General features: G+C 28.8%; 1 protein-coding gene across 1 annotated transcript; it reads right to left on the reverse strand.

Moving 5' to 3' along the window:
* Positions 1–3,053: 3,053 nt before the first annotated feature.
* On the reverse strand, positions 3,054–4,323 carry LOC119666420 (GTPase-activating Rap/Ran-GAP domain-like protein 3). Its single transcript, XM_038075699.1, has 4 exons — positions 4,180–4,323; positions 3,695–3,793; positions 3,344–3,447; positions 3,054–3,221 (listed from the first exon to the last, which is right to left on the reverse strand). Exons 1-4 carry the CDS (start codon positions 4,220–4,222, stop codon positions 3,054–3,056), a joined length of 414 nt encoding a protein of 137 aa, XP_037931627.1. The 5' UTR covers positions 4,223–4,323.
* Between the last annotated feature and the right edge of the window lie 7,544 nt (positions 4,324–11,867).

Below are 11,867 nucleotides of genomic sequence, written 5' to 3' on the forward strand. Positions count from 1 at the left end.
TATGAGTCTAAAGTTGTAAAGCCTACAATAATATCCTATAATAGATTTTTTCTACAAAAAGCCACTCATACGCTACGTGTTCGCTTAATAAAGGCTTTTACTTGGCTTTCATTAACGCTTGAGGAAACATATCAAGTAGCGAGTTGTAATTTCATTTGCCTTGCTTAAGTTCTTCTTAAAGTGATGATCTTTGTTAGGATTTCGGATTTCCTTTCAAGTAACAATTAAGTTCCTTGACTTCACACAAAGAACCCCGCTCTTATGGGATTCCATAAACGGAGTTCAGCATTTCAGTTCAGTTCAGCTCAGCTTTTATGGTTAAAAAGGCCACGTCAAACGAAAATTGCTTTCATTTCTGATGTGAAATGTTTGAAGTGTGCGTGTGTAAGACATGTGAATTAATTCGCTTTGTGTTCCTGCGAACACCGCTCTTTGTACTCAAGAATTCTCGTAGGTGTGTACAGATGAAGTGCGTCTTTAAGGATGCATTAGCTTAGAAAATCCCAACCTATTTGCTTAGTAGTCATAATCAAAAAAATAATTATGAAATTGTTTGCATTGCAGTTGAAGAAGGTCCTTTAATTATATATCTGCATTGATTTGAAAATACGTGAATTCCATAAAATCAATATTTTTCAGTTATAAAAACGAAAGCCTTGAACCTTCACTGCAAATAATCAAATAATTGAAAAATAAACAATAAATAATTGTAGTTTTTGATATTTACTTTTCACCATTCAATGGAACAAAAAGTTTTTATTGATTGTCAGAACAAATCGTTCTATTTTGATATTTTCAGTTTTAAATGTGACATACAGAAGTGTTCAATTAAATGACTTGTAATTAAATAGAAAAAAGTTTAAATTGAATAATTATTTCGAACTATAGAGAATTATTTTTTGGATATTAAATTATATGTAGAAAAAATATTTGGAATGAAAAAATATTATATATATATTTATATGATATTCAAATAAGTCTCAATTCGCTGATTTGAATTTTCAATAATAAAAATCAGAAATGAATTCAAAGGATTTGAATTGGTTTAAAAACAGAAAATACAATTTAAATTTAATTGGCTTTCAAAATATACAAAATAAATTCAATTTATTTATATGAAATGGTATTTATATACAGTATATATTGAAGGATTAACTACTTCAACGTAAACGAAATATATGCCAAAATACTATTAAGTACTCTATATAATCCAACATTTCACATCACAAAGCATATATTATTTCTCATAAATTTTTTATAATAATTTCAGTATATTAATCTCTGAAATAATTAGTCATCTCTTTTTATTGTTCAAATAATATTCATTTAAAATTACAAATACTTATTATTGATATTTAACATATATCTACTCTTCTCAACACATAATCCCTAATAATTTATTGTTTATTTTCGGTAGTAAAACATGAATATCATTTTTTTAATCATCAGATTAAGTATCAAAATAAGTTAAATCGACATCATATCATTTAATAAAATTTATTATTGTCGCAATATAATTATTATTTCCCTACTACTTTTTAGAAGCTTAAGGCTATTACTGTGTGCTATTAGTACACAGTTCATTAAATGATTTCTAAGTTCCATTAAAACTGTCCTTGTTCATGTCGTTGATTGAGGTCTTCCACGACATTTTGCAATTTGTGGGTACCAACTAGAGTATGACCCTGGCAACCATATATCTTTTTTTTTAATTCAGTGTTAATATTCTACTGATGGATCACTCTCAATAGTTTTTCGAAATTATGTTAGGTCACAATATTTGGAAATTATTTCTTAACCACCTCAACTCTCTATAAAGAAAAATAGTTTTGTCCTCGTTATAACTACACTCATAAAAATAAATTGATTGATTTAACCAGATTTTAACTAAATCTTAGGTCAAAATATTCTTACTTGATATATCAGGTTGGTTCACATGTTGATTTTTATATCTTCTTTATCACATGACATAAAAATTTTCTAACAAAATTATCAAGTCAAATTAACCTGTATTTATTTAGACCATATTTTTTTCTGAGTCTACCTATTATGGATTGTTTCGGAGCCATTAAAAATAATGAATTTTAGGTAAGTATTTCTAAGATTACTGATGATAAGTATTTAGCAATACTCGAAACAACGTTTGCATGGGCAACCAAATTTCAAAAATTAACTAAAGTTTTTGTTGTTGTCTTTTTATTACCATTCGAATCCCTCTAACTATTAAATAACAGTTTTAATATTGCCTAAGAACCATAAGGATGAGTACTTGACAATACTCAAAAGAGCGTTTCAATAATTAATCAAAATTTTAATAAATTAAACAAAATTTTTGTTGTTGTTTCTTTATTACTGTTCAAACCCTTTTAGTTTGTCATAAGACACGTCTCATTTGAAAAAAAAAATGACGTTAAATTTATTTAACGTTATTTATTTTAAAGTTATTTCAATTTAATGTATTTAGTGTTTTATTTAGTATATATTTAGTATTTATTTTAGTATATTAGTGTATAAGTATTTTGTAGAAAAAAATACTTTTTTTGAAGTATATAAAATCGGTAAAATTTATATTACATTCAACAGATTTTGTGCTTCGTTTTATAACAAAAATAAAACGCTTAACAATGTTTTGCTATAAAAAATAATTTAAGAAAAAAGAAAATTATGTTCTTTTAATTAAAAAAGTGATTTTGGGGAAAAAATTTTTTTTTAAAAGATTATAAAAATCATTTAAATTATACAAAACGTAGTTCCAAACGTAAGGTAAGCTATACTAAACCTTTCCGTTTGTAAACGGCTTAATCAGATAATTAAATAAAAAATTATAAACCTTTTAGCATTTTTGGGTGTGTATTTCACTTACCGAAAACTCCGGTGGATTAGGTAGCGTTGGTCCGAAAGGTGGCACATTCTCATCACAAAACACGGCCAAACGGAAGGTTTGTTCGATTTTCGTAACAACTGCAAAAATATCTGTGTTTGTGTTAAGGTTTGAGTTAAGAAAAGTTTGAATTGGTGAAATAAATTATTAAAAGTAATTTAATCTTAATTGGTTAGTGGAAAAGGATACGTGTAAATTGGCTTTTAATCCAAGTGGGGTCAAACATTGTTGGCAAAACTTTATCAGGTGGCGTGGCACCCAACGTGTTTGTATTGACAGTATTTTGATCAATAAATACAATATTGACAATGTCATTGCCAATATGACGTTTACGTTCCACCTGTAAGAAAATGAAAAAAAAAAACAAATTTGTGTAAGGATTCGAAAAAAGTCTGCTTAAATTTATTATAATTCATACGATAAATGCACTCAATTGAACTTTAAGCATTTATAATGACGCACCTGTTGTCGATTATCCCTTGAAAAGGGTAAAAGTGTTGAAACATGAAACATTATTTCGTGTCCTTCGTACATAGTATAAACAGAATATTTGCCAGTCATATCACCTTTAACAGAAAAAGTGGAAAAAATATAAATACAGATAAAACCACTAAATATTTTATGCAAGTTCATGGAATAGTAATTTGACTTCAAGTTTTGATGATAACACTGTGAAACGCTATGAAATAAGCACATTTTCCGCATAAAACCACAAATGACTTAAAGTCTCTAGCAAATGCAGGTTTCTTTGCTTTAATATATTTCTATACTATATATATATATATATATATTCCAACTTGTATTTGTGCTTACCTTTCACATCCAAGCCACCGCGAAAGCGATCCCAACCTTTAAGCCGCACACGTTCGCCAAGTACGTCAAGAAAATCCTCGAAGTCCTGACTGGCTTCCTCTGCAAATGAAACAAAAGCGCAATGCACAACAATTTTTAATGAATCTCTTAGAAGGAGACGTGGCACGTAGGAAAACAATAGAACCGTGATAAAATGTCAGTTATGTGGTATGGGCTGTGGGGTATGGGGTATGGGGAAATGCATAAAAAATAGCAAAATTATTTAACGGTTTTTCCTGCAGTTGCATATAAAGCAGCGTTGCAGTAGCTCACTTTATGGTGCTTAAGTAATTTAAGTTTCATGCAGTTTTTTTTTTGAAAGTAACTAGATGTCAACTAAATGCCACATGAGGATTATATTCATACTTTTCATACTACTTTTCTAATTTAACTTTAGTTAAGCTTGATAAGAAAATTTTCTTTATAATCCTCTTTTCAGTACTTACGATTGCTAAGCATTTGATCATCACAATTTTGTCCTGGCTTCATGTAGACAACGCCAAACTTAAAATTCACCGAACCTTCCTGCTCCTCCAACAACAGCAGATCCTTCTGTATGTCAGCAGCAAATATTTCCTTTGGATTCTTTGTCGTCGATGGTCAATGCCAGTGAAGTGAGTTAATATCTGTTTCACGGTTAGTTTCTGATTCGCTTGGTACGGCAATGCAATTTTCTGTGTACCCTGTATTTCAATAAAAAAGTCATTTTAAAGTAATTTATTGAAAATTGCATTTCAAGCTTAATTGCTTCTTAAAAGTTTCTCGCAAACTCAATATTGCAATGAAGTCGAGTTTATTTATTTATTTATTTAGTTTTTTTTTGTTTTTAAGTTTTTTTTTCTTTATTTAAAATTGCTTAAATTCTGCAACTTAAATTTACTTAGGGTGAGTTAAGCAGTTAAAAGTTATAGTATTCAGTGCGGAAAAAAACTCATTCAGCAAACCACAAATCCGCTTTGCATATTTTCAAATTAATATCCTCGGTAATCCATTTGGAATTGTAGTAAAAAACAAAAAAAAAAATATGAAAAAAAATTAAAATGGAGCACGGTTTTCGATTTCCGGTCGTCGAATAAACGCAATGAGAAAAAAGATAAATTAATATTTGCAGGCAAAATGTCAACGAAATCATTGATGTACCTCAAATGCTACCAAAACTTTTATGTATTCTTGAATTACATAGAAACCAGTTCTTAAATCATCAATTGCTCGGCATGAATTCTCGAGTTTTCATACAGAGGATATGGAATAAGGACTACAAAGTAAATAAATTTATTTTTCTGGAATTGTCTATCGATTAATAAATATGTTAATATTTTTTTTTCAATAAATTCCCGTTCCAATATAAACACAGCAAGTGAATTTATTAATAAAGCTTTCACAGCAAAGTAACAAAACTCTAGAAGAAAATGTGGTTCAGGAGTGCTGACTCTGAGCTTCAAATTTGGCAGGGTACGAGTTCGATTTCTGATGCTTGCAGTCTCAAAAAATTATTTACGAATAATTAAATACAGGAATTATTTCCAAGACCACTGATAATGGGTATTTGGCAATATTCGAAACAGCTGTATGATCAGTCAAAAATTCAATTAATTAAAATAATATAAAATGAGTTTTTTTTGTTGTAGTTCAATACTTTTCGAAAAACTTTTTTATAAATTCTTTAATGAATTATTAATTAATAATTAATAATAATATTAATAATAAAATAATAATAATTTAATCATTTATTTAAAATTATAATTATATTTTATTGTATTATTTTATTTATTTATTAATTATTTACAATAAAATGTATTTTTTTCCTAATCACCATGAACAGTGAACCAGAAGTATTGATTAATTTCATAATTGGTAAAAAGATCTCAAAAGAGAATTAAAAAAGAGGGTTGTGTACCAGATCTAAAGAAAACAAATTGTTTTGAACCGATACTTAAACTTAGTTCTTTTTAATTATCTTGTGTTCAGAGCGTATGTGAAAATATTTGGAAAGTGATCGTTTGCCCATGGAAGTTGGTAACACATTTAGCTGTGAAGATAATGTGAAGGTAATATTTCGTATGACAGGCGTAACTTCCAAGATAGCGTTATTTGACGTCTCTGAAGTGACTTGTGGTGACTGAAGTGTCACTTTTATGATGGCTAGAGAATTACAGAGAAGGGTAGTGCATAACTTTAACTCGCTAATATCTTTTCTGCATGGTTGGTTGTATTCTCCTGGTACTCACGTTAAGTTTGTTGGCTTGTTAACTTTGTCCTCAATCATTCCATTCTACTGTTTGTTCTGCGAAATCATTCTATTATTTATAGTGCAGTCATTTCTTTAGTTGCAAATCTGTAGACCGTAAGTCACCCACACCTTTCTTGTATTAAGCTTGCAATATTTAATAGCAGCCTAAAAAGAAGCATCACATTCGCTCTTTCTACCTCAAAACGGGGGCAGGAAAATAAGATGAGTTATGTGTTTTCGAGTTCTTCAGAGCAGTGTGAGCAAAGAGAGTTATTTACATTATTTAAATAAGTACTGGTTGAAACATCGCTATCCAATTAACAATTGTCATAGCTTTTTAGGCATTCTATTGAATTAGATGTTAATCTGAGGGATTACGTTACTTTAGCGATTTTGACTTAAGATACTACCCCATGTATTGTTTCTATAGAAATACTATAGTATTCTAGAAAGTATTTATTTCGAACTCAATTCTTTTAAAATAGTTTCTGCGGATATATTTTCTTTAAAAATATATACTATTTATATATATACTATAATATATTTTTATATATATATTTATGTATATAGATATACTTAAATACTTAAGACTTATTAAGAAAACGCATTCATACACCGTCTACTCAATCAAAAGTCAAATGAATACCAATATAAATAGTATAAAAGAAACTAATTTGAAAATAAAAAATCTGGGATTAGAAGTCCATAATAAAACTCCACAGTTAACATTTCATATATGCTTCAAATCTACTACTTTTACTGGCAATAATAATGAATATGTACCTATAGCTGTGTCATATAGTTAAAGATACAGGAATAAATAAAAGGTGTTTGATCACAGAAGAATAGAATTATAGAAAAATATTTTTTGAGGGAATCATGGATCTATATCTACATTACAATCAACAGATTGAAGTGAGGCTTTGAGTCTAAAATATGTTGCAAAAAATTATAATAATTTCTGTTAATATTTTCTTGCCGATAGAGACTCGTCTTTATGACGAAAAGAAACTATTTAAAATTTAGACGGATTCGAATAGCAAAGAAAAGACAAGAACTAAACTTTATTAATCTATTGAAATTTGGCTGACTATACAGCACTGTTTTGGGTATTGCCATATATAATAAATAATAAATAAAAAATAATTTATTTTCATATTTTGGTATTTTTGTATTTTTATAGTACATTCTATTTATTAGAAGTCAAAAAACTTCGAAATATTAGCAATTTTATATAGAAGAGTAGTATATATATAAAAATAAATACAAATATAATACACACTTTTTTATTTTAAGAACTTACATTATTAGTCTTTATATAATAAATATACATTACTATCAATTTTTAAAATTTATTTTAATTTTTTATGGAATTTTATGGAATTTAGAGTAAATGCTAATATGAATGAAGGATTATTCTGCATATTTAAGTATGAATTGTGATGTGGTTTAGTAGCAAGTAATTAGAATATTAGAAAAAAATAATACAAAAAAAAAACAATTGTATATGTTCTTAAAAAATCTAAACTATAATTACTGAATTAAAAGCTTTTTTATTAGAAAGTTTAATTAGAATCGATGCAGGTGAAGATGGTTCCAGTGTGGATACAAACGATGGGGAACAAAATATTTGTTTAAAATTGCCTTTAAAAAATTATAAATGTAGTGAATATTCACAACTATTAATTGATATTAATAAATAATCAATAAGTAATGCTATTTTGCAACCAAAGTTAGTACTAAAAAAATAATCCTTTTAAATATAAACATTTTACTTGATTTTAACATCAATATGACTGTAGTGAATATTTTTGCTTAGAAGAAATTGTTGTATGTAATGAAAAGGTTTCAAAAAGAAGTGAACTACAACAACAAAAATTATTTTTATATTATTTTAATTAATTAAATTTTTGGCTGACCGTACTGTTTCAAGTATTGTCAAATACCTATCAGTGGTCTTGAAATTATTTCTTATATTTAAATATTCGTAAATAATTTTTTGAGACATGATGCTCATTCACACCGTAGACATCTGTTGTTTGTAGTAAATTGAAAGTACCTGCGATTATGCCTAGAAGAGCGATTATATCCACAGCAACAAACCAACTATATCGGTTGCCAGTAGTGGAATGACGAGTAGCAGATCTATACTCAATGACTCGAAAAAACACAAATAAAATCGGTGTTCTTCTTGTAATATTCGTCAGCTAGAAATTGCACAAAGACAGACTCTGAGAAGGTTTTTCAAGGTACCATGGTGCATTAGGACGAATGACATTTTTAGGGACCCTAAGATTGATTCGATCAAAAAATACATAAAGCATAGAGCCCTGAAATTATTTACAAAAACTGATAGGCATTCAAAGACCGCGTTATCGAATCTCAGAATGATTACAGGTTCCTCGGGGAAGTATGCAGAGCTGAGGTCAATTATTGCTTAGTCTGATGAAGTGAATAAAATAAACCAGTCAAGGCGTAGAGAGGGATTATGAAGAAACCTCGCAGTTAATACAGAGTAAAAGTGCTCAAGTGCACTGACTCAACTAGCTTCATATATATATAATAATATATATATATATATTTATATACCTGTTTTAAAAAACTCCAGGTTACATGGGTAAATACCCTATAGAATTTTACTTAAAGAAATTCATTAATTGTTTGAATTTTTTGAAGAATTCTTTAGCCAATTTGTGCACCACAAAATAATTTAAATACTTTATAAATAATTGGTGCTCTTTTATATGAACTTTTCATTAATAAAATTTAAATGTTTTTTTATTTTATTTTAAATATGGGGCAAAAAATCTTATTGGCTCAAAATGCTGAAACTCAGAAATCGCCACTGGCAATACGAACTTTATTTTTACATATAAAATAACTTAATATTGTTTTTGTTGCCCGCCAAACCAATTTTAACCCGCAGCATTTAAAGAGTATTGTTCCACAATATATACAATTCAATTAATTTTAAAATTTGGGTTTCCAACTTAATTTACACAAAAAAAATTTTAATTTCACTAATTTTTACGGACCAGCAGATATTTTATCTTTTGCGTACCATTTGGTCTCGACACGCAACTCGTATGCGTTTTTATTTAACTCCTACAAATGGCACGGCAAAAATACAAATCAAGTACATAAATTAATACATATATATGTATATAACTGCATATATATATACATATTTACAATCATATAAATCGAAAAAAGTGTGCATATAGGACGAGTCTCGTGTATATTTGCACTTTGGCTAGTGTTAAGTGCATCGTATTGCCATGGCATAAAAATTTGTTGGGTCTGACATAGTTTTTTTTTTACTATTTTTTTTTTTTAATGGAAAGTTGTAAGTGCATAAACCGAAAAACCTCGCCAGTGCGAGCTGTGGGGCATGCAAAACCAAACACAGTCGGCTGCCTTATTTATAACCTTTCTAAATTATTGCTTCGACTAGACTCTGTCCTAGTTTAGCTTGAGTTTTTGCATTTCGCTTGGAATTGTTTGTGGAGTTCTGCTTTTTTGGTACGAATTCCAAATTTACCAGCACAAAAATTGGTATTTATGCATTTATGATATATCACTCCAAAATTTCAAGATTTATATATGTGATATATATATTTTATAACAATTGAAAAAAATTGAAATTGATTGGGTTATCGTATGAAGGAAAATCCAATTATTGTTATAATCCAGAATATTATTCTTATTTTAATGCTCAATTCGAAGTTTTATTTACATTTATTATTTTATTTTCTTTTCTAAAAATATAATAAATAAAGGTTCTTTGAAACATCTATATATCCATATATGAGAAAACTAATTTCAATAAAAAAATAAACAGACTTTCTTATTTAATTGGGAAACATCCTCTCAGTGTGCAAATAGCCTAGATAAATTTTCAAGAATAATTTTACTGATTAGAAATAAAATTATCACGGCATGGGTATAATATTAGTATCGATTAAAAGGTGTCTTGGAATCTACGAGGATTTATAAAGCATGTTAAATATATTCTTAAACAACTCGACAAGTTAAGTCTGTCCATCATTTTGTTTCAGTTTAAATTAATCCCTTAGTTTTCGGGATATTTGAATGAAACTTTGCGTACATACTTTTTAGGAGCAGATCTTGATCAATTTTTCAATTTAAATATATTTATAAAGCATGTTTCAGTTTTAATTATCCCTTAGTTTCGGGATATTTGAATGAAACTTTGCGTACATACTTTTTAGGAGCAGATCTTGATCAATTTTTCAATTTAAATATATTTATAAAGCATTAAAAGACGTCGTGAGATCTGCGAGGATCTAAAAACTATGTTATACACATTCTTTATCAGCTCTACTAGTTAAGTCTCTGCGTCAGTCTGTTTCAGTTTAAATCAGTCCCTTAATTTTTGGGATAATTGAATGAAACTTTGTGCACATACTTTTTAGGGGTAGATCTTGATTAATTTTTCGGCTTAAAGGTATTAGTAGCGCATTAAAAGACGTCATGGGATCTATGTGAATCTAAAAAGTATATTATACATATTCTTTATTAGCTCTATGAGTTAGGTGTTTGCGTCAGTCTGTTTCAGTTTAAATCAGTTCTTTAATTTTTGGAATAATTAATGGATCTTGATCAATTTTCGGATTAGCTGAATTTCTATATCTCAAAGCTGTCATATGAACTGAAGAGGACCTATTTGGATATGTAGAAAACTACACTTTTAATAAAGATATTCATAAAAAATTTAGCACAGCGGATTTGTTCATATTTATATGAGAGAACATACAAAATTATTCATATCAGTTTAGATATAGATATAGCTGTCATATAAATTGCTAAAATAGAAATATGTTTTTATTATTAAAATCTGAGCTTTATTTAGGTATTATAACATATTTACTTAAAATTCAAAACTTAGGCATGATTTATGGAATGTAATCTGTCTTACTTCTATAAACTTCTTCAGCAGCCAGGTCAAGGGATACTTAGCAATTTTACTCAAAATATTTAATCTCTGAGTTGGTACTCAAAAGTAAATCAGGAGTATCTCTTCTATCAGGGCACTGATCCATAGGAGGGTATGGGACCACGCTTGGTTTACACTATAGTATAAACTGTTGTATTTGTCTACCGGCTGTAGACACTACACACTACACTTGTTGTGTTTATGTCCAGGGCACTGATACATTGCACTGTAGTATCAACTGTTGCATGTGTCTACCGACAGTCGTAAAAAAGACACCAGAATATCTGTTGTGTTTATGTTCAGGTTTGTCCAGAACCAGGCTTAAGGTATTGGGTACCACTCTCTTTAATACACTCGGCTATATTTTCGGCACTAGCGTTGACCATATTCTTGCATATGTAAATGTTTTCAGATGGTTCTAACATGAACATTCTGTATCTATATTGACGCCGTATAAAAATTGGCTATTTGGGAACATGTTTTTCTAATAACAAATTTTTAGATACATCTTGTATAAAAACCGACGATTTACGAACATGTTTTTTATTTAAAAATTTTGTTTTTGTTTTGTAAAGTATTCATTTTTAATTTAGATTTTAGGTGTGTGGTGTGGAAGACTACACTCATAGTAATAATAATATTGATCGGTTCAGATTTAGATATACAGTAATCCTTCCTATAACGCGGAATCATTCTAACGCGTTGTAGAGGTATACTATACTATACTATATAAGAGGTATACTATATACAATAACGTATACCTTGTATACACACGTGCAAAGGTACGCGTAGCTAATTTTGAACTGCACAAATCCCCGCGTTATATGGGGGAATGCCCGTGTTATATGGGGGTTTGAAATCGTGTAACATGAAAACGCGTTATAAGGGTACCGCTGATAGGAGGGATTACTGTAGTTGTCTAAATCTCTTAAGGTTTAAGTCTTTAA

The sequence above is a fragment of the Teleopsis dalmanni genome, chromosome 1, assembly GCF_002237135.1.
Source record: "Teleopsis dalmanni isolate 2A chromosome 1, ASM223713v2, whole genome shotgun sequence".
Taxonomy (NCBI): Eukaryota; Metazoa; Arthropoda; class Insecta; order Diptera; family Diopsidae; genus Teleopsis; species Teleopsis dalmanni.

Excerpts from the sequence above, each read along its gene's own strand:
- LOC119666420 (XM_038075699.1), bottom strand. The coding sequence starts at position 4,222 with ATGAAGCCAGGACAAAATTGTGATGATCAAATGCTTAGCAATC. Across the intron at positions 3,794-4,179 it reads TGATCAAATGCTTAGCAATC|AGGAAGCCAGTCAGGACTTC; the intron begins GTAAGTACTGAA and ends TTTCATTTGCAG. Across the intron at positions 3,448-3,694 it reads CGGTGGCTTGGATGTGAAAG|GTGATATGACTGGCAAATAT; the intron begins GTAAGCACAAAT and ends TTTCTGTTAAAG.